The 27,129-nt window shown below is 42.1% G+C and overlaps 1 protein-coding gene across 1 annotated transcript in view; it reads right to left on the bottom strand.

Annotated features, from left to right (window-relative positions):
- The window catches only part of STON1 (stonin 1), a 44,634-nt gene that overhangs the window by 4,712 nt on the left and 12,793 nt on the right, over nt 1–27,129 (bottom strand). Inside the window, 7 exon segments of the mRNA XM_062605839.1 lie at nt 428–814; nt 816–1,042; nt 1,879–1,972; nt 3,181–3,236; nt 4,699–4,822; nt 5,128–5,229; nt 18,342–18,544. Of these exon segments, the coding sequence (XP_062461823.1) occupies nt 428–814; nt 816–1,042; nt 1,879–1,972; nt 3,181–3,236; nt 4,699–4,822; nt 5,128–5,229; nt 18,342–18,544 (1,193 nt within the window).

Raw genomic sequence — 27,129 nt, 5'->3', positions numbered from 1 at the left:
CAAAGCAATTTGCCCACAACTGGGCAGTATCCATATGCAGATTGAGTGTCAGAATGACACAGGAGTTCTCAAAGGGTCATCCAGGTCTGCTCAGTCACTCAAAAAAAAAAAACCCAACTCTAATCCCCCAAAATAGTCAGTAAGTCTAAGAATATATCAATCCACTCCACTTTTAGCATTTAGATTGACATTCTCATCCATCCCAGTATTTCAGCAACATTTGTGAACAATTCTTAATGTAAAACTGAACAGTCAGCTACTGCTATTCAAAACAAGCTCAAGATCACATGGAATGATAGAATGGTTAGGGTTGCAAGGGACCTTAAAGATCATTTGATTCCAACCCCTCTGTCACATTTCTCACGATACTTCAACCAACTATCTCCAATGGATGTATTTTCACCAGCTGAGAAATACAAGGTCTTACCTTGTCAGAGGAAGCAATTCTGTCCTGATTTTTCAGAACACTGCCATCATCCAAACTGTTGCCCATGATAATCAGGTCAATGATATCATCAGACACCTGCTGGTGCACTGACTCCTGAAGCTGAATTTCTAACTGCTCCTCCACATCCAACAGCACACTGCTCGAGTTGTTTGCCAGGGATTCAGCAGGAGAAAACCCGTTGGAGGATTCTGGAGTAAACACAGCTGTGTGATGACTCCCATGCTGGGATTTTTCTGTTGAGTCTGCACACCGATTTAATGCTGCATCAGTTGGAAGCTGCTGCTGACTCACAGAGGGCTGCTGGACCAAAGACGTATTGGCAGAGTTCTCCAGGTTGGTTTTTTCCATGACATTTGGCTGAAAAAAACATGGTGTGCTGGACAGCAGCGTCCTGGGGCTGCAGTATTTCAGCAGAAGATGCTGTGCATTTTTCACAAGTGACATCGCTCACCTGTGCAACACTGGCAACATTGGCTTGCAGAACTGAAGGCTGCCCAAGGGGCTGATACATTTGCTGAACAGGATGATGGAGAATATTCACATCTCCTGTGGTCTGTGTGACCACAACAGGCACATTCACCTTATAAAGGTGCCCTACAAAGAGAAGAGTTACAAACTGCTTCAACAGGTTAAACTACAGGTTCATCCAGGTCACTGTCCTCTTACCACTAATTACCAATAGCAAACATGAAGGCAAATCATGAGAAACAGGATGCCTACAAAGCAGTACTTTCCCCAGATTTAATCCTTAGTTATTCTTATCAGCGTTAGAATTGAGATGCCAGAGCTAACTTCCCAATTTCATTTAATTATTCTTTTCCCCACACACATGCTTACACACAGTCACTCATATCAGCCTATAGGTTTCCAAACCTTAGTGATTATACCTAAAATAGGTATCCAGAGACATAAGATCTCATCAACGAACAGCTGTTGGAGAGAAGAGTCAATCTATGACAGAAATAAGCGTGCCACTCATCACACCCTAAGCAGTTCAAGCACATTTTTGTACAAGCACTATAGGCAGTTTTATCAACAAAAGAGCGTAAGCAAAAAGGTTAATGAACGACTGGATTTTATTTGAATAAAAAAAATCAATTTGATTCCAAAGCACCAGAAAGGAAGATTGTCTCTCATATACGAGGACATACGTGTGCCCAGACTGACAAAGGAGCACATTTGCGAGCAACTGTAAACAAAATAAGGTGGCAGCCCATGTTAACTAACCTGCAAGTGTGCCCAACTGAGACACTAATTAACCAACATTATTACTTCCCTATGCAGCAATCACAAACGACAAAAAAAGTGAAGGATAAATGGCTCCACCCACCTATACTTTAACTTCCCATTTATCTACTGTTCTCAGCACCATCTTTCACTACCCACACACAGTCCACATGCTGTAACATTTTACATCTCCTTAATCTTACCAGATGCTGTCTGTAGCATCACTCCAGCTGGCACATGTACAGGATAAGCAATACCCGAAGGGTGAGTAAGAGTTGCACCTGCTTGTGAAGCACCCTAGATACACAAGAGCTTCATTAAGAAACAGTGCATACTTTATCTCCTAGGGCCCTAGATGTCACACATAACATAACCAGCTGAAACATCAACAAGGGCCTTTTTGTGATCATCTTTACTGAAGAGTTGCTTCAGACTTTTGAAACTCAGACATGTAAAGAGCATTCTATATTGATAGCATAATAACTTGTCCCAAGTATTTCCTATTTTCCAATTATCACATTTCCTTCTTGTTAAGAGAACACTTTCCTCTACTTCTTCAATGTACACACCATCCAGAAAAGTATTTTTCCAGTCAGAGCCACTTTACCCTAAGCTTATGCATTACTCCAAACAGCACAGGCTCCTTGCCTAGGCCTGTGAAGTCACTTCACATTCATTTTTAATCCTGGAAAGTGGAGTTGGATATACGTCTCCCTTTCAAACTAGCTGTTCCAGGGAATTCCAGTTTTTAAATCAGGAATCTTGCACATTACACAAACATCTTCTCTGTATTATATTTCAGCCTGGCCAGCTAGTTAGCTTGAGGCTCAGGAGGCACTCAGTAAATACATCAAGCTCTGACACTTAACAGCCTCTCCCTAAAGAAATTTTGCCATGTCCAGAGTTTAGAACCTGTCAACTCTAAAAACACCCATTGTCTTCTGGGTGATTTCTGTATCTCATGGATAATGCTGCTCGCAGCTTCACTAGTACTAGCATATCCCAACCATGAATTATTGTAACACGCAGTGATTAAAAAAAGGATCTGTAGATGTGTATTTCCACTACTACACTTCCATCCTATGGGCTAAACACACACAGCCACATCTTCCAACACACTTCTGGCTGCACTGCCTGCAAAACCAACTGGTAGATATCCCATCCCTTTTTACTGCTCAAACAGAAGCAGCAAAGTTACAGCTCTCTCTATGCAGACTCCTAATTTTTGCATGGTTTTCAGAAAAAATAAGTAACTAAAAGGACCAGAAGCAACAACGAGTTTCCTTAGCTGTTTATTCTCTCTCAGCAGGACTCCTGCTCTCTTGCCATATTGGACACGTGAAATCATGAGAAATGCTACTTTTTCAGTCCCTAAACGCTGTTCTGAAGATCTATACATGGAAAATACTTAATATTTGCCTCCCCTTAAGCCTATTAACAACTTGGCAATCATTTGGAATTCAGATTAATCAAAATTGAAAGAAAACATCACTACAGCTACATACCGGGTCTACTGCTGTAAAATGCTGAAAACCTCTGGCAGTTGGGATGACAAAAGAAGCTGTAAAACCAAAAAATATAAAAATGTTAAGTTTTCAGATACAGTTGATTTTTCAGTAATTTACAGCAAGGACTGCTGAAACTAAAGCAATTTGATTTCAGTTCACACTCATTAGATCAACAAACAAGCACATCGAGGTAAGGCTCTTAAATATACTTCCCTTAATGATGCTTCAAGCTTACGCTGTGCTTGAGGGAGGAAAAGATTATACCCTGAACTTACAAAACTTGTATTTTACTAAAAGCTGGTCTTGGAGATTTGTTTGTTTGACAAATATTTATTATAACTATTTGATCTGTTTAAGCTGCACTGTAAAAATTAAGCATGTCATTTCTACATGCTATCAATTACATGGACGGATCTGCAATACCACCATGTTAACATGACCAAGAACGCATATGTAAAATGTATTGCCTTGTAAATAAGTGGAAAGTATACGAGTATTTTTCTGCACTATATCAAATCCAATAGTGCTAATAGTAGGAACACTAGGGTGGGATTTTCTAAAGCACTCAATACTGACTTCAGTGAAGATAAACCAAAGGAAAAACTTTCCCAGGCTTCAAGAAGCAAACAGCTGAGTAATCCTAACTACTCTGAAAATCCCTAGCCATGGCACATTAAAAAAAAAAACAAACAAAACAGCAAATAAGAAGTTCACTGGCTTCAACAAAAAAAAAAAAAAACAACAAAAAAACCCACAAAACAAACAGATGAAGAGTCCCTGCCTAACCCTGAAGTGCACTACAACACAGGTTTTAATTAAATCATCTCATGAGTCTGTGTTTATTTGTCCTTACAGGGAGAAGAAAGAGCTAATGGCTCCTCACTGGGAGAAATCTCAGCTAAGCATTACAGTCTATCACAACATTACCACAGTGGTCAGCTGGACTTAATTGAGACTGATAGGCCCTGATGTGAGAGGCTGTGTGAAAGTCAAGTACTTCTCTGCAAAGGGAATACTGCTTTAGGAGAACTAACTGAGAGGCAAACAAAAAACACACTTTTCCGTTTGAGCAAGGGATTACATTTAAACAATGCAGAATATGATTAAACCCCAACACAACATCAGAGCTGCATGGCACAACTATGCCATACAACCTCTGCACACATCATGCCATACATCAAAAGGGGAAGTGAAAGCTTAACCCTACTGGTACATTTGCAATTGAAGGGTTACACTTCTGGACCGCAGAAGTGGCTAAAACACTCTTCAAATTTTGCTACTGGAAATAAACAGGAGATTACAAGCATGTAGACAGGACATTAGTTTATCAAAGTTTAACTTGTCCTTTATCGGTAAAATTCTGCTTTCAAATAATTACCGTTCCCCATCATGCTAAACAAGGATACATAAGCATCATAAATCAAGATTATTCCAGAACTTTCAAGTCTTCCAAAAAGATTTCTGAATCACTAAGTGATTCTTAAATTGCATCTGCTGTAATCAACAACATCTGACCTGCTGAAGCCTGCAGAACATGGTGAAGATTCTGTGGCAACTGCAGGGTAAACCGTTGAGAATGGTGGCTATTTTTGAAGAAACCTTCTGTTGCTTTAGACTGCACCACCTTGGTTTCCCAGCGCTGCAGAAAGATTTTTATGAAGGTCAACAGACATCAGCTTTAAAAACAAAGCACAGCTAAAATTATTATCGCATACTCCTGTTTTTTCCAAGAGTAAATTGACTGATTCTATCCAACAAACACAGTGACAATCACCACTGAATTCCGACTTCCAGTAGCCCAACACATCATTCACGGGATATTTGTAACTTTAAGTTAGGACAAAATATGCATGTTTTAGAGGGCAAACAAAAGGTCAGATGCACCATACCAAAAGAAAAAAATAAAATACACAACTTCTATTAATGCAGGGGAACCTGACAAACCTGCTTCAAGTCTTGGAGAACCCGTTCCTCTAAACCCTCCTCTGCAAAGAGTTCCTGCACACCTTCAATCACATCTTCAATAACAGATTTGTATAGTTTGGCCTGTGTTTAAGAAAATAAAAATATTTTCAAGTTAAGATGAACATTAAGTCATTTGAAATGACAGCACCAATCTAATCTTGCTGTAAAAACTACTGTTACAAACTGAAGAACATAAACAGAGCAGTGTAATAAACTGAATATTCCCAAGTGCAAAGGCCTGCAAGACCATTCATTCTTTTAAATCCAACATCCCTGGAAAAATACTGGATTCAAGCCTCAAATTATTGGCTTCTGTGCTACAGTAATGCTTAAGAAAATCCTAGAAATATTACAAAAACAGTTGCTGTGCCATATTGTTTTGAAATAAAAAAGCACATCTCAAATGCCAGTTTAAAACTGTATCATTCTAGTGTCATCACACCTAACTTAAAGACCAACCAACACAAACTACTAACATTGAGATGTGCCAATTCTACCAAAAGCACAATGTAAGCAACCTACAAGCAATCAGAGTCAGTTTACTTTTTTCTTTGTGACAATAGTCTGATGCTGTATAGTAATTTAGCTATGGAAATTTTAATGCTCATTTTCAATACGTATCATTCATCTTATAATACAACAGGAGCCCAACTCATGTCAGTGATTAAATCCTGATCCTCTAGTCAGACCTGGACAACAGGTCTAGACATGAGCTAGAAGACTGACTCACTCAGATGCAAATGTAAAATAAGCTTTTAGCAGTTTAAACTGCTAAAGTTTAAACTGACTATCACTAACACCAGAACAGCCTACATAAGGTGAAAGATAAAGCTGAGATTTTCAGGACACCTCAGAAGTTAAGATTCCAGGATATTAATTTATATTTTCCTAACAATATCAAATTTACTGCTCTAAAGCTGTGCTAAACTGAAGATGATAAAAGCTTGTTTAAAAAAAAAAAAAAACAAAAACAAAACCCAAAAACCTGTAAGTTATTAAGAAGTAACAGTTACACTGTTTGCAAAAAGCTTCCAGCATAACATAGCACTACTTTAAAATAACCACATTCATGTACGTTTTCTTATGGGAGCTTAGAGATCTCCAATTCTCCCACATTTCAGGACACAAGGAAGGTAAGGAGAAAACAAGTAATTACTCTTGCACCACTACACTAAGTAGTGCTCACTAGTCTGAATGGCAAACGCGTTGCCTTCGTTACTAACCCAGAAGAGAAACCGAACTGAAATCTTTCAACAGGCCCATTCCTCTCTCCAGGACAGCCAAGCTATAGTTAGAACATCCATTGCGCTATATGAAACCTATACATAGCGATTGTACAATTCAAACACTACAGGTTTCCACATTAAGAGAGGAACGGTCACAGTGCAGATGTTACTGTACTCCAGCTTTCACACACACAGCTTTTACTGCCAGAACCAGGCCATCCACATTGGAACTGCCAGCACCCACAAACTCAGCAGGGAAAACAAAAAGCCAAAAGCAAGTCTTAAAGTGAACCCTCCAAGGCTTCCCTGGGATTACTGTCATCTGAAACATCCTCTCAAGTCCCCACTAAGGAAAGGCAGCAGAAGATGAAGCCCGGAGGGGGCAAAAAGCCACCACCTTTCTCCTTGTCACCTCTAGGCTTGCACAGCACCTCTCCACGCCTGGAGCTACCCAGCACCTCTCACCAACACCTGCCACGATGCTTCTGCCTCCTACAAAACGCTTTTTTCAAACCATCACCGCCTAAAAAATAACGCCTTGCAAAGGGAAAAACTGGAGGCTCCTCCTGGGCACCAGGGAGCAGGAGGCCACGGCCAGGATCCTAGCCTCAACCCCAGGACCCTGGCGCCAACCTCTCTCTCCCGCACGGAGAGGCAGCCAGACCCCGCCGAGCCGTTCACAGCCCCTGAGCCCCGGGTACCCGCCGGCGCTGTCGGGACGGGACGGAGCTCAGCCTCACCGCAGCTCACCACAAGGTTAGCATGCGCCATGCTGCCGGCCACACGACTGACCGCCCTCTACCCGCCCTCCCGCCTTATGGCGCCGTTGCCACGGGAACGCGGCCTACCCACCGCCGGCTCCGCCCAGGCCCTCGTCGGCCTTTCTTCCTTCCTTCCTTCCCGTGGCTGGACTGGCTGTTGTCCCCTCTGCCCTGAAACACCCCATGGTATCCGGGTGATGGTTACTAAACGCTGGTTTCTTCTTTCAGAGACTGAAGAGAGGGATCTGCCCCTGCACACAGCTTAAGGCCGCCAAGGGCCCGGTTTGTAGTTCAGGCCCTGAGCAATAGCCTGAAGCTTCAGCTTATGAGCATAGGGGAAAGGAGGCTTTGTTTGGAGGGCCAGTTACCCGTGGTGCCACAATACACCTAGGAAGGCTGGCTACAAAAGCATATTATTTTGCTTTAATAAACTCTGAAGTCATTATTACCCCATAAACAGGAAGATAGCTGAAGCTACCAGTTAAGCAGCAGCAATCTGGTGCAACTACACAAATTACTGCTTACATTTGCAGCAATCTGTTCACGTTAATACAGAGATCTACCAATTTCGCTCATCTGGAAAAATGTTCATTAATCTCATATATGTAGGAGAATATACACTTTGGTCTTTATACACCTTCTGTACGTGGACTGGTGTTGCCATTATGATTCCGAGAACCTAGAAACACCATCTTTTCTTTTCCCTTCTTTTCCCTTTCAATTTTTAGATAGCTGTGTTGGTACAGTGCTATTTGGCATGTGGCAACTCACCCATTAAGCTTTAATTTTTAAGGCTGACTTATCCTAAAAAATGGAAAGACTGTAACGAAAATACTGACAGACCCTTAATTATATAGCTAGACTAACACCTACAACAACAACAACAACAAAGAAGCAACATCCATAATAATATTGTAAGCTGCATATTCATGAATGAGACAAATGCAATTTGCTATTGAACTAATTTTGCTCTGCAACAAAATTTGTTTAATGACACTGTCTGGGTCTTGAATTAAACGGCAGTTGCATATTCAGCTGTTCTGTATGCCCTGCATCATCGTGAGGAAAAGGCTTGCCCCTTGCGGGGCATACAGAACAGCTGAATATGAGCTGTAAGGCAAGCCTTTTCCTCATGTTACTTTGCTTACAGAATAATTTAAGTGATAAAACATTTATTTTTTAAAGCATGGTGCTTATTTGAAACTGCCTAGGATGGTGATCTGCCATGAGCATCGTTATTCTTCTCCTGTCTGGTGAGTCCTGTCATGTTAGCAGGGATGACTGCAGCCTTGAGGATCCCACTGGGCCCTGGAGGTTGCAGATGGTGATCCTGCAACTGGCTGCGACTTACTCATCAGGCAGATAAACCTGATGCTGAGCCATCTATCTGCCAGCACACTGCACAGCAGCTTCAGAAAGGTGGAAGTGGTGCAGAAAGAAGATTTTATAAATCAGTTCCCTGCCTTCTACCACCCTTTGTTTATCTAGGGATTACAAAGTGCCCTTAAATCAGTGCAATTTCTATGCCTAACTTCAAAAAGAAACAGAGGTCGGGGAGCTTGATAGCAGAGGACGTCTCAGCTGTCTCAGATAATGGTGGGGTTACTTTGGTTATGTCCACATTAAAACTTGCAGAGCAAAGCAAATGGTATTCACCTGCATTTCAGGTTGACTGCATGTCTCTGTATTTGCATATACCTAACACATCCCACCAGCACAAGGCACTGTGGATATGTCCCATCTGTTACAAATGATATCTTTTGTATTGCCAGTGAATACCAAAACTCCTGTCACCAAGGTCAGCCTGTCAGCTCCCTTCATGCAAAGGACAACAGGCTAAGCCTCCTGATTGTACACAGCTATCTCTGCAGAGAAAGCAAACGCTGGGAGTGGGAATACAACTTTCCAAACTGCACAGGGAGGTTGCAGAGTGCGGTTCATGCTACACCAAGGCACATCTGCTTTCACCTGAGGTCTAGCAACATACTTTATATAATTTCTTTTACAAATTCCTAGAGAAGGTGTCTTTTCATCCAAGCATTGTGAGCAGTGTCAGCTGAGCAGCATGAGGAAGACTGGTGTACACCGAAAAAAATCAATCTTCTCTGAACAAGAAAAAAATATTCAAATATAGAACCATAGAATGGTAGGGACCTTAAAGCTCATCCAGTTCCAACCCACTGCCAGGGACAGGGATATCTTCCACTAGAGCAGGTTGCTCCAAGCCCTGTCCAACCTGACCTTGAATGCTGCCAGGGAGGGAGCAGCCACAATTGTCCATGAATAGCATTAATCATACTGACTGGCCAGCTTTGATACTGGTGATAACCTAGTATCAGTGTCCTGCAGTACAAAGTGCAGCCCTGTCGTGATTTTCATGCATATGGTTTCTGTTAAATATAACCCCGCTTTTAAGAGAAGAAACTGAGGCACAGACACACCAAATCTTTTTCCCAAGCTCATAAATGCCAGTTGGGAGCAGCATCCAGGTTTCATTAGACTTGGTTCTAATGAAAGTCCAGTCCAGCTCTCCCCATTGCAGTCTTTAACAGCTCACAAGAGTTTTTGAAGTCAACCTATGGAAAAGATTAGCATGCTGTTCAAACCCTCCTGATTTTCAGGGGTTTTGTCAGCATTTGGGATAGTGTTGTTTAAGGGCACCTCGAACATTCGTTTACTAGACAGGTTTTAATCTGTAATTATTTTTACTCCTCTTGGTACATGATGTCTAGAGAAGATTTATTTTTGGATGATGAACCTTTATTAATCATTAAAAATATATATATAATAATTTACCGGTTTAGAAATGCCTTCCCTCTAGAAACGGAGCCCTCAGCAAACTCAGATGCTTGGTAACGAATGCCCTCTTCTGCTTAAATGCAGCATTGCTGCTGTAGAGAAGCTCGGCTGCTCAACCGCAGGACTGCAGAATTCTGTGTCAGGCATGCTTTACAAATACCATCTTGCCCTTCTTTCCAAGTAAACGTAATCATTCTTAGGAGGAACCGGTTGCAGAATCCTGGCAGTCCTCATGGAAATGCCTTGACACGGGCAGAACTGTAATTTTATTTTAAAGGTATTCTCTAACATGCTCCCTTTGTTTTCAGCTGTTGACTCATACAGCACTCTAGTCTCATAACCAATTTTATTAACAGCATGATTTTATTATAAGCTCCATCGTTTCTGTGGGGTTCAGAGACGGATAACACTGGGACCAGTGATTTGTTCCTCTTTCATTGTTCATGTGTAACTCCTTTGTCTTCAAGGGCCTCTCCTTTCTTAAACCATTTAAACCACTTTATCAGAGGGACTGTAGAAAGACCTGTCCCCTAATTCAATTTAATTACAGATTTTCAGGACACTGGGTGGAATAAGAAAAGCTTTGACCTCTACAAACTGCTATATAAAAATGGCAGTCCTGATGGATTGAATATACTGAATAGTACTGTATATCTCATCTCCTTCATAAGCCCAAGGACTTGCGTAGTATGAGTAAGCCTAATTAAGGAAGAAGTAAGGCTTGCCTTTCCTAAATACTCACCCTGATACAAATACCATATGTGGAGAGAAAGCCTCATAGGGAAACAGCAGCCACCAGCCACTTCACTGTCCCTGCTTTCTGCCATACTCATGCTAGTGCCCAGCTCAGCGCTCATCTCCTGCTCCCTCACCTCCTTTGCTGCCTGCAATGTTTACCTGTGGCATACAAATGCTTATAGTACCCTCTTTCCCAGAGGGAACCCAATCTCCTGCCCTGTGTCCCCAAGAAAAACCCCAGTCCAGCTTCCTCCTGTTCTGTCAACTGCTTCTGCTTTCATTGCCTTTTTATTCTTTTCCCTGACATCTTGCCCCCCTCCATCAGTGGTTGAAATCCCCTTCCCTTCTCGCTGTTGGAAGTTCATAGTCAAGCAGATGATTGCAGAAGTCCAGCAGTTTTAGTGCAAAGTTAAATAAGAGCAGAGCAGCATGTTTTGGTCAAGGCCAATTTGCTCTGACTGACTTGATTCCTCTCCAAATTACCAAATGCAAAGCTGAGCCCCTTTCACCAGCAGTGGGTTTTGCAGCACCAACCATACCACTGAAATAATCCAGCAGGTGACTTTGAGTCAGTTTGAAGCACAGTTTAGCAATCAGGTTCTTCTTTTTACTGCCTAATTGACATCAGTTTAACACCACTAGAGAATAACTCAGGTGTATGGAGACTAACCTGCATCAGGTCTTGGAAGCATTTGTGTGAGGACTCCAATATTTGCTCAAGGTCATCTTTCTAAGCAAACATGGTTGGACTCCCCCTGTCCTAATACTTGACCTTTTCAGGCTTCTCTTTTTTCCTTTCTTTCTTTTTTTCCTCCAACTCTCCTTTTGTGTAGATCTACCTGAAGCAGATGTTCTGCACACCCTTTTTGACATTATAATCACATAATTAGTAGCAAAGATACTCAGTAATGGCTTTGCATGAAGGGGCTGAAACAGCCTGTCGCTTTTCTCTCCAGGCAGTGGATGGCTTCCTCCATTTCAGATGAACTGTCATTTAAATCCTGGTATCAGTACTTACATTTAGACAGTAAAATCTACTCAACGTTACAAATTACTTGATGGATGAAGGTCCCTTCCTAAAGAGCCGTCCAACAAGGTTACAGTGGTAGCTTACCTCTGGGTATCATCAGGATAATGTCCAAGTTCTTGCTTTAAATCCTCCTTGTTCCACTGCTGGGTTTTGGTATTTTCATTGCATCTCCTCTGGCATGACTGTGTCATTGGTCCCTTGCATGAACAGGATCTTCCTGTCCAGGGAGATGAGGTTTTCCATTACTGACAGCTATACAGATGTGATGTAGGGATGCTCAAGACTGAGCAAGGTCTTCTGCTTGGCATGTAATGGCAGCACATACTAAACGAAGGCAGAACCAGCTGCCCTGGGCTGTGCCACACCACAAGCAGACACCAGCTCATCTTGTTCAGGTAAAGCACCTCTCCCTGTGCCCTGTCAGTCCCACAGCCACCTTGCTGTGTCTCTGGTTGCTCTGCCCATATTCCCCCCTTCTTCAGCATCTCCCAACTCCGACTCATTCCAACCCCAGGAGAGCATTCAGTTCAGTTTCCATCTGCAGATACTCACAACTTTGTTTTCAATACCTTCCCTCGAAGATGCTTCTCTGATAAGTTCCTCACTGCCTTTTTATTTCAGTCCCATTTATAGGTAGACTTTTCACCTTCACTTAGAGAGGCAGCAGTTCTCTTTACCGCTTCCAAGCAAGCTTTGCCTGCTGCCCTTCTCCCAGCTCCCTGCTCCCTCCTTGCCTCCTCCCTCTTACCTCCACTGCTTCCACTCATCATGGGTCTCTTCTGCTCTCAGCACATCCATCCCACTTCTGATTTTCTCTCCTCAGACTTTTATTGTTGAATATGGAAATGGAGGTTAAAGTTATTTTATATTAAACCAAAAGGGCCCTCACAACACAATGTAGTGCTAGACTATACCTATCCACATGCAGAAATACCTAAGCACATGGGTTTTGTGGGATGGCAAAACAGAATTTGAGCCAGTGCTTTATCTTTTATTTCTATCAGTAAGGCTTCAGCAGGGAACTTGAACATCAGTTAAAATGTGTTATGAGTGTTATTGTACAAAATTACAGGTTGTTTTTACTAAGGAAAGAACAGGGCTATAAAATAGCACATCTTATGCATAGCACATCCAAAGAAACTGTCCAAAAATAAATGTTTTCATGTTTTTACTTGTATTATAGCAATTTACCATCTCACTTTTTTCATGTACCTAAATCATATTGTTCACTGATACCTCTAAACACTGCAAACTGTTTAAGCTGTGGAAAGGGACTATACTTCTGCTAGATGCCTTCTGCTAGAGCTTTCCATTTGCTCACTGAAGGATAAAACACCAATAAAGTGAAAACTATTATTAACTGTATTTCCCAGTCTTTCCTAGAATAGCTGACTGGTTTGCTACAGAGACAGCAGCATAGGACACATGGTATGGTTATTTTATACTTTAAGCTCATTCTTTGAACGTTGCTACACAAATCTCTCTGCCTTATTCCACTATTTCCCTAGTAACAGCTTATTTCAAGAACAGACTTTGAAAATTGTGGAAGTCTTAAACCAGTTGTTGCTACATTGTATTCAAATATCCCAGAAAGATCAGAGGATGTATACAACAGGAAAAAAACAGAGTATTCTTTGGGCTACTACTGTTACACAAGTAAGGCAGGAAAAGGGCCTGCCATAAATGATCATTAATGGAATATAGTGCAGAAAGATGCCCAGCTTTCTGCACCTAGCTTTACCTAAGACGAGGAGTGATGTCCCCCACCCAAACGCAGATGAGAACCACTCTTTATAATAAATCGCAATACTCGATGACACGAGACAACCAGTTAATTGCAGTAAAACAAGCTTGATAAATTTCTAGTGAGGGGCAAGAAACTGCTAGTTTGAAACACAACTTTATTTTTTAATCAATATGCAATCTACAAAATGTTATTACAAGATTATCAACATGACCTGTTCATACTTACACAGACAGAAGACCCCAATAAAATTATATTTTCCATTAAGAATAACAGCACTGCTTCAGAGTTATCAAAATTATACCTAAGAACTACTAACTGCAGCAGTTAGTTACTCTGTTTAGTAAAAAAAAAAGAGAAATGAATGTAAAATAGAGGTGTGGGCACCAATAAGAAATCTGTCAAGTAAAATAAATGCAACTAAAAGCAACACATGAAAACACACTTTCAGGTGTAAAGTACTTTCAGACAACTTACATGGAATCTGGAGGGGGAAAAAAAAGCAAGAAGTATAAGGATGAGAGCAGCTTGGCATCATGTTCAATGGAGTGAACCATCATCCTCCCTACTTGAGAGCTGCTATGTAGGGGCAGCCACACCATCATTTCCAGTCACTGCAAAGCTTCAGCCTTGACACCCGGTAACATCTCTCTTTTGCTCTCTTCTGGTTGGAATAAACAAGCATTGCAGGTTGCTTACTTACTAGCATCAAGAATCTTCTGTGGATTTTTTGCACATTACCACTATTCCTTTCTTCCTCTTTTTTTTTTTTTTGCCTCTCCTTTATTCTTAGGGACTTCGATGCAGATTCCATTTTGTCAGTTAAAAGACTTCCATTGACTTCAATGGGTGTTTGAGTCCAAAATTACATCAAGTACCATTTACCTACAGTAGTAATACAATCATATGAGAAAGATGAACGTACAGATAAAGTTTGTCGGATTCAGCAAATAGGACACTTGTAAAATAAGGCAAACATACTATAAAAATAGGTGTTCTCATTGATTTCTGTTTAAAATAGAAAATATTCCAAACCCTGCTGGTCCTTTGTGAAGGAAACACAGATAATATCTACATACTGCCCTGTAGTAAACGTGAGAGAAGTGTCAGCATCTTAAGCGACCCAAGCAGTCGGAAGCATTTCAGTGACTGCAGGCAGTAGCTGTGGGAAGCAGAGATCAGATACATATGAAACCTCGTTCCTCGCATGATGCCAATGTACCTCATGGGTTATTTAAAGCTCTGATCCTTCTGCTAGCTGGACACTGAGCATCACAACAGCTTGTAGCAACTGTTCCTCATCTCCATTCCCCTCCCAAAACCAGACTACTTATATCCCTGATTTCTAAAGAATCAAAGCATTTACTCACTGTCACCTGCTATAGTGTTCATAAAAGATGTTAGCAAATGAGTCTTAAACATTGAGAAGTTTTGAATGCTCCATCTCTGGTGGTGTTCAAGGCCAGGTTGGACAGAGCCTTGGGTGGCATGGTTTAGTGTGAGGTGTCCCTGCCCATGGCAGGGGGGTTGGAACTAGATGATCTTAAGGTCCTTTCCAACTCTAACTATTCTATGATTCTATGAATATCTGTCCAGTAGGTTATACTCTAGGACATCAGACAATGCAGAAGGCAGAGGAAGCCAGCGTATTTCTGCTTTGGCATGTTGCAATAGCATAGAAAGTCAGAATCTGAGGGGGGATGGAGGGAGATGTCAGACAACCCTAACTTTCATGAAACTGCAGCCTATTTCTAAATATTCTGACAGCAAGGCATACAAACATCAGTTTGAGACTGAGCAGAGTAATTACTCAAACTCAGGCTGCACTAATTGTTGGGTTTAAACTGAAAGACATATATTAAACAGAGTAACTTTCCTTCAGTGTGGCAATATTTCTGTGGAATTACTTCTCTGTGATCCTGATCCTATTCCAATTAAAGTAAATGGTGAGTCTTGCAGACCTCAAATAGAAATCCAAAAGTCTGCAACACAGATAAAACTGTAGCTTGACCTTTTTATGTCAAAAAGGCTGAATGATCATTTGCACCATACCAGATATAATGTACATTCACTGGCAGGAAAGATGACTCTTAATGTGGCTGTTCATCACTTAGGCCATTCAAAACAACAGCTCATATCTTGAGGGGTCAATGCTGTGTGGGCTTCCAAACACTAAATGGTCTAGTGGAGGGTGTCCCTGCCCGTGGCAGAGGGTTGGAACTGGATGAGTTTTAAGGTCCATTCCAGCCCAAACCATTCAATGATTCTATGATACAGCAGACACCTGACAGAAGAAAAGCAGCTGTTGCTTCTACAAAACCTGTAACACCACCAGGTACTGAATACCCAGGGAAAGAATGCTGTAAATGGTGATCCTAAGGTAAAAAAGCCCCAGATCAGCCTGCATGTCCCTCCATTTGAAAAGCAGAAAATAGGGGCCAGCTGGGCAAGACAGGCTTTAGACAACAATGACTACTAGCGGATTTACTCAATTAGCTGTATTAATGGAAATCAAAACAAGTCAGCCTCATACTAAGGTTAGTGCAGGTGTCAGCAACATGTATTTTGCATCCTCTACCTTACCAAGCAGAAGAGGTTAACAGATATTGTAGCTCCAGGATAACCATGGACTCCAATGATCTGCAGAGCTCTGCTATGATGCTATGAACAAACACTTTGCCCTGGCACGCCCTGTGCCTCTCAGTTCAGCTGAGAAGTATATAAACTAAAAATTAATATGAATAAAAGAAAGCAAACATGACTTGACAGTGCTAATGGCTTCTTCAGTCAAAACACAATGGAGGATGTGACAGCTGAGACATACTTGGATCACTATTGCACTCAAATGCTTGCTTAGATTTATAATAATATAAACTGCTAATAAAAAGGGATATATAGAGAAGTCAAAATACCATAATAGTCTATTTGGGGCTTTGCCAATGCAATACCCATAAAAAAACCTGCCCTCAGGAACTATAGAATTTATTAGCCATTTTATTCCCAGCTTCCAAATAGGGGGGAAAAGTTTATTGTGATGAACTAGGTTCACATTATGGCCTTCTGTTTCCTCAGACTGGTAATTTTCCTCAGTGCATATCCTACATATTTCTACTTTTGGGGAATCACACTGATCTGTATTTTTACACAGTGTTCATATGAACAGTTACAAGCTGTATAAAATATAAAGTGAGATTCAGTGCATTACTGTGTTTTTCATCTCCATTAATTTCAGTTTGAAGGAAGGATAATTTTAGGAAAAATACAGGGAAAAAAAAAAAGGTATTGAGGGCAGTTTTTAAATTTATCAGATTTTTTCCAACCTGGAATTACAACCTGCAGAGAATGACACAGGGCAGAATGGCTGAGGGGAAGCATTAAACCTCTCCCTCAATGCCTGTTGTTTGTTGAAAACACAGTTAACACATTGATATGGGATTAGTAGCTCAAACTGCCTGCTGAAGTGTCACAGCAGGGAAAGGCTGTCTTAAAAGTTACTCAAAGAAACAGCTCCTGCAATTTCTAAACCAGCCTCTGGAACCTGCATCCTAAAGGAGACCCAGAGCAAACAGCAGCCATGGCTTCAGTTTGTGGGAATACGCTCCTCTGGAGTAAATTCTCACAGCTTCATCAAATGAATTCTCAAAGCTCCATCATATGAAATGGGCCTGGACTGATGCACGCTTGCTGGGGATCCACCCCTTGCCTCACTTACTGCAGCAGTGGGAAAGATTTGTCTAATGCCTGAACACAAATTTCAATCACATTTGCCATACAGTTTTTTGCCCGAGAGATTACTTTGACTGAAGCCATAAAATGCTGTGAAGGAAACACTTGCAGCCACAGAAAAATGAATAATATTATTGCAGAGGAACTTTTCCCATTTTACCAGTGAAATCACCCCGTTTCCAAGTCATTATTCGAGGCTCTTGTCAAGGGTAGTATTATAACTTGCTCTGTTCACATATATTGAGGGAAGCAGAAATATGGGGACTTCAGTTTTCAGACTCCACTAAAAAATGTAATTGGTCCTGCTGGACCTTACACAGATGCTGGACTGAACATAAGCACTCTGTCAGGCTTATTGCTGAATATTGTATGTCCAAGTGACATGTACTCTTTAAGTAGAGCCATTCGGTTTCAATATAGAGTATGAGATCATTCCCAAGTCATAGATACCAAACAGGAAAATAATATATTAGAATCAGTCAGTTAAGTGCTCACATCCTGCAGCTCTTAAAGAGACATTACTCATACCAGTATTCCCATGACAGGAAGTCTACTTGAACACAGACCAGTCAAAGGAGTACTGATTTGCAGAATCAAACCCAAAAGCAGAAATGAAATAAAATGACCATGTTTACCCTAAACTAGGTCACTGCGCTTCCTCTAACAATAGGATTTCCTATGTAACTGGATGCCTCCTAACATCCTATGACGGTGCCTCCTGTCCTTTTCTACTGCATGAGGCAGTTGCCAGCCTTATCTGGGTCTTCTCCATCAAGCCTGATCCACTTCTTTTCAATTTCAACCTGTAGTCAGAAAACAAAAACAACACCCACATAGAATTAGCAAAAAATTGGGCACGGGAAGTGTGAACTGCAGCAACAGCATGAAGAAAAGCTGTGACACAGGATCAAAACATTTCCAGACCAAACAGATTTCAAAACCACTATTGCTAAAAACAGCTCAGCTGAGGAAAAACCACGCCACGTTTGCAGTTCTGTTTTTCAGCATCATCTCTGATCAGACAAGGAATTAGTTTTTAATGATCCTTTTGCTCAAAGTCGTTATCACAAGTATATGCAAGGTTTGTTTAAAATGCAAAGCACATTTGCTTTGCAGATACTGTATGGGGGAGTGGGGAGGAAGAAGAGGAGGAAAGCACTGGAAAATACCTGGCAATTGTAGAAAGCTTTCTGAACCACGTGTTTCTGGGGCTGCACATCGCTCTCTACGCCCAGTGACTTGACTTCTGTTCCTGAGGCACAGGTATCGTGAACGATGAACTGGACAGTAGCAAATGGATACCAGTCAGATGGTATTTCCTGGTCTGATCCCAGCTCCAATTTGTAAGACAGGCTGTGTGGATGATCTGAACCTTGGGAAAGAAAAAAAACAACAACCCCAAACCATCAGTTAATTATCTTTTCTTTGCTTAGAGTGCAAGGTTAATCTCCTAGCAAGAGAGCACAGCTCTGTCTTTTATTAATGCAGAGCTGTTGTTACAAGATTATTCCATCTGTAATCTTGTGCTACTTGGGCATAAGGTGGTCCCTTCCTCATTGTTTGTCTGCTTCAGCACACTTTTCACAGTCATTGCAGCTCTACAAATTAAATTATACAAGATTTACCAGACCCTTCCAGCTTCAGACTGAAAGAAGAGAATTACAGGCTTAGGGACTGGTTGCTAGATTAGGGAAGAATCTCAGTTTTCCCTTAAAAATACATGTCTTGCTCTCATAGAAAAATAAAACCTGGAAGGCCCCAGCTTAGCCAAGGCTGAGATGCTGCCCTGTGTCCAACAACCACACTTTCCAAAGCTCTCTGCTATAGGAATTGTACTGCAGTGTTTATTTAAAGAACTACAGCTATCTTGTGTAACATCACTTGTTACAGTATATCTATAGCAGCAGATAAAGGTGAAGCTCAAAAGTGCTGCTCAAACAAGCCAGGTCCCAGCTGCCAGGACAAAGGCTACCTGGACTCCTTTTCATGCCTGGGAAAGAACATACCCCATTTCTTCCAAAGCAAAGTATTACTGAAGGAACATCTTATAATGCAGAGTTGTGGAGGATTGCCCATGCATATTCTAAGTTCAATCCAGCCTAAGATCCTAGGGATCACTTGCTTTAGCGTTTCTTCTATGTGGCAGTGGTTAAGGGACAGCATTTCTCCTGGCACACAGGAACACAAGGGGGAAAAACCTGCTTTCCAAAGAAGCTGAGGTCAGTGGGCTCGCTGTGTGCATGAAAGCAGTACAGTACAATATAATGAAAGAATCCTTTATATCGCAGCTGCCTCTCCAAATTCTTCAGGGCAAAATGTAGTAATTCTGCATTACTCTTGCTCTCCAGGATTTTAAGCATCAGCACAGACAACTGACTACCATTTGGCTGCAGGCAGAAAAATACAAGCAGAGAAAGCATTGGCTGTATTTTGTCAAAGGCAAGCCTGACAGTGCAGATTTGGTTTTCATCCATTACACTGAGCAGCATCTCAAAGTTCCATTCTTTATGCACTGGCCTTCTCCAGTGACAGGAATCAATTTCATACCAGAACGAAGGAAATACTGAAGATGGAGTTATCATACACTGAGCTATATCCATCTCAGGGGAAAAATCACAGTGACACTCCACATCCACATGCTCAAGTGACATTTTGTAAGGCAAACCTAAATTTAGAAAGCTACCTCTCCATTGCTCCTGGGAGCCTTGGGCTGGGTCTGTGAATGTTTTCCCTGCAGCCTGCCTCACAGCCTGCCCGAACCACTTCTGGTATTAGGAGACCATTGCCACTTGAGTGGTTTGGTGGGCAGTTCTGTCATGTGTCTCCAACTTTACCAGGACAAAGTCTAACTCAATGAACCATCCTCCAGATTTCAGTCCAAGTCTGGCATAAAGTCAGTGTGTCCCCAAAAATCAAGGCTTAAAGAGCACAGAATTTGTTTTAATCTGTCTTAATCATAATCACTGAAACATTTAACATTTTGGTTTCCTTTTGACTAAGTACATAATTAGTATAATTAATAATTCCTTCCTTCTTCCTTGTTGCTACACTCAACAGCACAGTTAACACCTCGCTGCCTGGAAGAAAAGGTGAGAGATGGAAAGAAAGGAACAGGATGTGACCTTTGGATTATCAGCCCTTAAGACTCCAGATGGGGAGGTCTCCAGTTCTTTTTCTCCCCCTTTTTTCATCCATGTTTAATAACAACAACAATAATCAGTAGCTGGAAAAGCTGTCTGCTGACTGCAAGCATTCCTATCCGTGCTCAGCTGACCCCAAAGGCATGCACACAGAAACACAGAAGCATTTACAGCCACTGCTTGAGACAAGGAGCATGTCACTGGGCAAGTGCAGTCCTTCACCAGCTGGACTCTGTACAAAGCTGATTTACAAGCATCCCCTGCAGGCTTGCTTCCAGCAATACATCACATTCAATCCTTATCCTGAATGCTGTTTCTTTACATAACTACTTGTAATATTCAGAGACAACCTGGACTGAAGATCAGAAAATAACTACACCCACCAGCTAGAATCCTGCACTGTGAAGAACACTGGCCATGAAGTCTCCTAAAGACACATGTATCACAATGAGGCCCAGCAATCACTCCCCAGATGGGACTAGCTGCTTCTCTCTACCAAAGCATGGCTCTAATACATGTTCATAAGGAATTTATTACAGAAATTGAAGGAAGAGGTACTGAAACTTGCATTCATAACTGCAAGGGCAGATCTATAAAAGAGGTAGGTTCTGAGTTTTGAGAATGAGTTCTTCCCTGTGAGGGTGCTGAGGCCCTGGCACAGGTTGCCCAGGGAAGCTGTGGCTGCCCCATCCCTGGCAGTGTTCAAGGCCAGGTTGGACGGGGCTTGAAGCAACCTGGTCTAGTGGAAGGTGTCCCTGCCCATGGCAGGAGTTGGAACTGGATGAGCTTTAAGGTCACATCCAACCCAAACCAGTCTGGGATTCTGTGATTCTATGACTAAATAGGTCCAGTACAACTTTAAGGTGAGTGGGGAGAAGTAGCTGCCCAGCAATGGCCATCACCAAACCCAGACAGACAGGCTGGAGAGATGGGATGGAAGAACCTCACACCTCCTTGCTGACTTTGCATCCCACCAGCCGCACCAGTCAAGGCATAATGTTTTACACTCTGCACACACTTGGCAAATGACAACCACCACCCAAAACATGGCCCACAACCAAAAGCAGCAGCATGGTCACCTTCTTTTTATGTAATAGCCTACTGCTTATTTCAGTTGTGCATTAGGCTCTGAGTCCCCCATGCAGCTAGACAGCAAGGCTGGTATGGAGGTGGGGCAGGAGGTACCAACTGTGATTTGTGCTAAATCAGTGCTCCCAGCATGTGTGAGACGTTACTCACATCTCTGAGCACTCTACAGGGTCCTTCAACACACTAACACACAAGTTTGCAAGCCTACAAAGGTCTTAGGCAAAGGAGTGCAATGCCAGGGGCACACAGCATGTGGCTGAAGTGTCAGGACAATAAGACAATACACAGAGACAGGTAAAACTGTAACATTAGGGACTTCATTATTTAAAAAGAGGAGGGAACAAAATCAGAAACAAATGTTACAATCACTTGCCAACCCCTTAAGAATGAAGCTGGAGCACTAAAGTGTAAGGAGGAGATGGCACTTTGTCACTCATGAACAGAGTGACAGGCAGCTCTGTATACTGCTGACGTGATCCCTTGTCCGCAGTGCTGCTGGTCGTCTCTTCCTGTGTCCAAGCCCATTTTTCCTGCACTAACACTCTCTTAGTCCACAATCCCTCTTCCAGACTGCCTGGACATGGTGGAAAGAGCCTCTGCTGAGGCACGCCTCTCCATTCTTGAATCTGCCATCAACCCAGCAGCAGCTGTGGTGAAGCTGTCAAGGAGGCCATAAAAAGCACCGGAGCCAACCTGTGAGATCTCATCTCATCTCATCTGTGGCACCACAACCTGCCTGAGCTGTGCTCCTCTTGGCTCCCAGGACCTGCTCCACTCACACGTGGTGGTGCCAGGATGCAGCATGGTAATACACATACTTGACCTGGTCTGTTCTGTTTGCTAGGTTGGGATGGGTGGACTGCACAACAGCCACAAGTAAAACGTCCTGCAGGAAACAGCAGGGGCTACAATTACAACCCTTAGGTGGCACATTATTCCTTGGCCAGGAAAAGCTGAACTCTCTGGAGCAATGGCTGAACAAGGATCTGAGGAGAAAGGGTTTGTCAAAGAGCAGCAACATCTTGTTTGGAGTCCATTCATGGTAGAAGGAAAATGGTGTGTATCTAAGGGCTTTTGGAGATCAAATTCAGCATCTTCCTGTTGTGAGAGGGAGGCCTATGAAGAAACTAGCAGCAATGGGAATAGTCTGAAAATTGCCTTCTGAGAAATGGAATCCAGAAGTAAGCACTGCTTGGAATTTTCCTGGGAAACGTTGGATGACAGATGTCCACTTGAGCCCAGGCATGTGCTGTTCCTCTTGGTCTGCTGCTAAAGGCTCCTCTGTGAGACCTGGCACAGTTGTGCCTCAGTACCATATAGGCCTTAAAAAATACGTGGGTTTATATTCCAGGTAACTGACACCCATGAGGTGGCCTCAGTGGTGAGATCTGATGAATTCTGAGTTCCTTCCTTTCCCCTAGGTGGTAACCTGCAAAGGCAGAGACGATAGTTTTGGGGTCTGGGTAAGGCTACTCCCCTAGGCCCTCTGGAGTGGCCTCCACCAGACCTTTTTGCCTACTCCCAAAACACAGGGTTTCCTCCAACCCATCCATGTCCTGTACCAACATCAGTGTCAGAAAGAGATACTCACCACTTCACTGAAGAGAAGTTTTGCCCACCACTGGGCCATGCTAGGAGCATGGAGCAACTTCTTCCCATCCACTGTCAGCCAACAAAGGGAGTGACCAACACATTGGAAGACTGTGAGCGTTGCCTTAGTTTTCACCTAAAGCTGACCAGTCCTTGTCATATTTGCTCCATGGAACTATTGTTTCCAAGGCCTATTACACTGGAGTTAGAAGAAGAAAGAGAGCCTGCGTGTACAAGATCCGTTTGCAAAAGAAACTGTAATGCTGAAAAAGCAAGATGTTGGCCAAAAACAGAGACAGAAGGTAACGGTGTGGGAAGACAAGTGGGTTGAAGCAGGCACAGTGTACATCCATTCACTGAGCTAAGACAACACATTCAGATGCAAGCCCCCCCTGTCTGTTAGGCATTATGGAGACATGACCACCTGGACTGATGAAATCAAAATCACTCCTGAAAGGCAAACAGATACTTTGGGGAGAGCTGAGCTTTTACTAGCTAACTTAGGAGACAGAAACTCTGTGGGTTAGGTGTCTAGGTAACAAGACTTTTGTGAATTGACAGGCCCAAGTCTTTCCTGGTTTACATCTGAAAATATGGCTCTTTTTTACTAAAAATGCTCCCAATTCTTGCTCTCATCCTCTGAAGAATGCCAACAAGAAAGCCAAAACAAGCAAAAGATCAGTAAAACTATGACATTTGATTCAAACTGTCATTTAGCATTCATATAGCACTTCACAGACAATTAATAATCTAACTTCACTGCATCTACTCACACTATTTATGACTACTTCCCCTTTTTTGAGTAGCATTCGAGTAACCCGGATCTGAGAACGGTTCATAAAGCCAAGCAGTTTAGACCAAAAGCACATGTGCTGGATATTTTAGTTAAGTAGTAATTCTATTTTTGGCAAAATAGGTCCAGTTCTGAAAGTCTTACTTTGAACATGAGAACATCAACAATGACTAAGAACAGATTTACATGAGGATTGTTAGGAGTTAACAGCTCCTGCTGCTGTTTCTAAGTGGGTGCATTTATCCAACCTGCTGGGAGAAATGCATAGGAAATAGGGGAGGAGGAAGGTACCACCACCAAGGAGCAGTTTGCAATGGTGGTGGTAGCAGACAGAGGTGGCTGGGCAGGGATGGAGCCCACTTGACAAAGTCATGGCTTGGTGTTTCCACCTAGGCAGTTTAGAAGTAAGGAAAGCAGCAGCTGAAGGTTGACAGCATCCACATCACCCTGCACACTAAAAGGCAGTAGCCGGGCTGCCATCAGCCACAAGCTGCCCCGGCTTCATATCTTTTGTTGCTTAATCACTGCTTCCGCAGTGTGGCTTCACAATGCAGAAAATCATCAGCTGAGGAACTACTGCCTTACACAGCGGCCCAAGGATGGAGGTGTCGTAGCAGGAAACACCACTGGGCACAAATTTACATAGCAAGAGATTAAAACAGGGCATTCCCAAGTCCAGCTTCTCCCCAGCTCCATAGGTAACCCAGGTGCATACAGCTTCTCCAGTGCAAAGACTGTGCTGAAATCATGACACGTTCTACATCCGATTCCAGAAGCACAAACTCGATTTGCAAATATTCCATTGGCTCAACCTTTCAAAGGCTATGGCTTTTTAATTCTTTATTTACTAATGCTAACACTCTGGCTCCAAACTCTCCTTTTAAATACCTGAATAAGCACAGGCAGCTTTTAAAAACCTGGGGTCTCACAGCTCGCATCAACTTTGCTTGCCCAGCACCCTTCCAAGGAAGCACTTGAGCAGAACCCAGTGGATACTAACATATTTCGATGTCTATAAATGGAGTCACAATATAACTGTAGGCTTTTCCCTTCCTGCTGTTTTTTAAGCAGCCTTGGACAAAGGCTTTTTGAAAGCAAAAACCTTGGCATATTTTTCTCCCTGCAGTAAACTCATGATGAAAGTTTACATATTCCTATTAGCTTGAGTGCCTCCAGATTTTTGGCATGCCTTGGGCCAAGTCTATTTTTAAACTCTTTGCTGCATACACAAAACTTAATAGAGAGGTTTAAAATGTGACTGGGCAGTATTACTAACAAAATGTTTTTTCAAAGGCATGAACATTTCAAGGATACAAATGATTTTGCAGAGCTCAGCCAGAGGAATTCTTCAAATGTCAAAAGCTTGAGCTACTGCTAGAAAATAAAGTAAAGCTGTAGAATGTCACAAAAGCAGTTCTTGCCTTCAAATAATATATAAATCTGAAGTTAATTGTGCACATCAAATCTTAAGGTGAACGAACTGCAGGGAATTAAAGTCTTTGGCAGAATTATAATCTTCTTTAAAACTGCCTGACTAAATTGCTGACTTGATTTTGCAGAAGCAAACCTACATTAAATAGCAAAGAATATTAAAAGCTACCCAAGCAATCAGTCCCATAAGCCTTGGGAAAAGACATGGATCACAGCAGCACGCTGCAAATCCTTGAAGCCTTGAGTGAAAGACACCAATACCTAGAGATTTTGAAGACCTGAAGAATCTTCTTCCCCCCATCATTAGTTGTGTCTGAGCTCCCTGCTTTACGTTAGCCTGTCTGCCAATGCTGCATCTCCCCTGCTCTCCTGCTGCCCATTGCTTGGCAGCCACCAGCATCCTCTCAGAGCAGAGCATGAAATACCCAGGGATGAAGCTGCATGTAGAAGGGAGCACTCAGCCAATCTGGGACGAACTATATGGCCTTACATATAGTTACATACACCTGTAGTCCAAGCTAACCACAGCTTCTTCCAAAGAAAAAGAAGAGTAAAAACAGAGATGGCATTAACACAACATCATTTCTGAATCTGACCACAGTGTCATTTGTACTGTTCCTCATCCTCGGAAACCTAAAGGCGCAATTGCTCAAGACCTGAGAGACTTCATTGCCAAAGCAAGACACAGTCTGCACGCAAAAGGGACTAGTACTGCTATACAACATCATCAGCAAAAAAACTAGCTCTTGTCTGCCACTAGTCATACCCTCACAACTGCTGCATTAACATGTTGCTATAGGATGCTTTCAAATGGTGTTTTAACACCAAGATCAATTTATTTAGTTTGTATATAGGCTCAGGCTAATATTCCCCTCTTCATTTGCTTCTGCCTCGGTTTTCCTGTCGATCTGCTACTTCTGTCACTGAAATACCAATCAGAATCCAAACATCAAACTGTAAAAAAATAAAGTCTCAATTACTTACTCAACAGGTCAGATTAACTATACATTACAGTTAGTTCAAAGTCAGGAAACAAAATATCCTCGGGAGGGCTTTTTTGCCTTTGGTATCCTTTTTTTTAACAGGTTTGAACGTTAACTCTCACCAACACACATCTAGCTGTCAGAGTGGATATGTCAACTCAGTACTAGCATCCCTGAAACCGGGACTTAAGAAGGTAAAACCTTCTCTAGACATTTTAAAGAGGCAGTTAGTACAGGCCAATCCATTTATTAATACTACACACTTACCCTCTTCTTAAAAGTACAGATTTTACCAGTATTTTAGGCAAAATGCTTCAACAGATGCCCTTGCCTTACCCAAAGCCTCAAATACACGTAATGCACATCTAAGCACAGGATCAAATTCACTCTACAGCACTAGAAGCAGAATTCCGTATTCCTCAAGAATTTGTATGCTAGCACAGTCCTATATAAGGCTGTTAATCTGGTAACGTGATTAAAACCTGGTCTTTTAAAACCATGTAAATATTTTTTTAAAAACCATGTAAATATTTTTGTTCTCCATAAAGTTTGTTAGTGAGCTACCACCACCAGAGAGAAAGAAGAGTGAAGCGAGAGGCATTTTTTGTCAGTACAGTTATTGCCATGAACAGTCTCAATATCCAAGCCCATAAAAGAGGTAATAGACACCTTTTTTGCCTTTGCAAAAGCACAGTCAACTTCCTACAGCAAGTTTGAACACCCTGCCTTCAAGTTATGCATCATACCTATCGTTTCTTATGTGATGCTAGAAAGCCAAGACCCAACGGTTACAATACCACCTTCTCTATTAAGTGTGCAATACTTGGTGGGCAGATCATTTTGCTATTGCATGAATCTTTCCCTCTTTCTTACTGCAGATTTGAGGCTCGCTCAGAATGATCAGATCAACTTCCCTGATACTGCACACTTA

This window comes from Pezoporus occidentalis, unplaced genomic scaffold (assembly GCF_034315485.1).
Source record: "Pezoporus occidentalis ecotype Australia unplaced genomic scaffold, CSIRO_AGI_Poc_V1 ctg93, whole genome shotgun sequence".
NCBI lineage: Eukaryota > Metazoa > Chordata > Aves > Psittaciformes > Psittacidae > Pezoporus > Pezoporus occidentalis.
The sequence above is the reverse complement of the archived record's forward strand: the minus strand, read 5'-3'. Positions and strand labels throughout refer to the sequence as shown.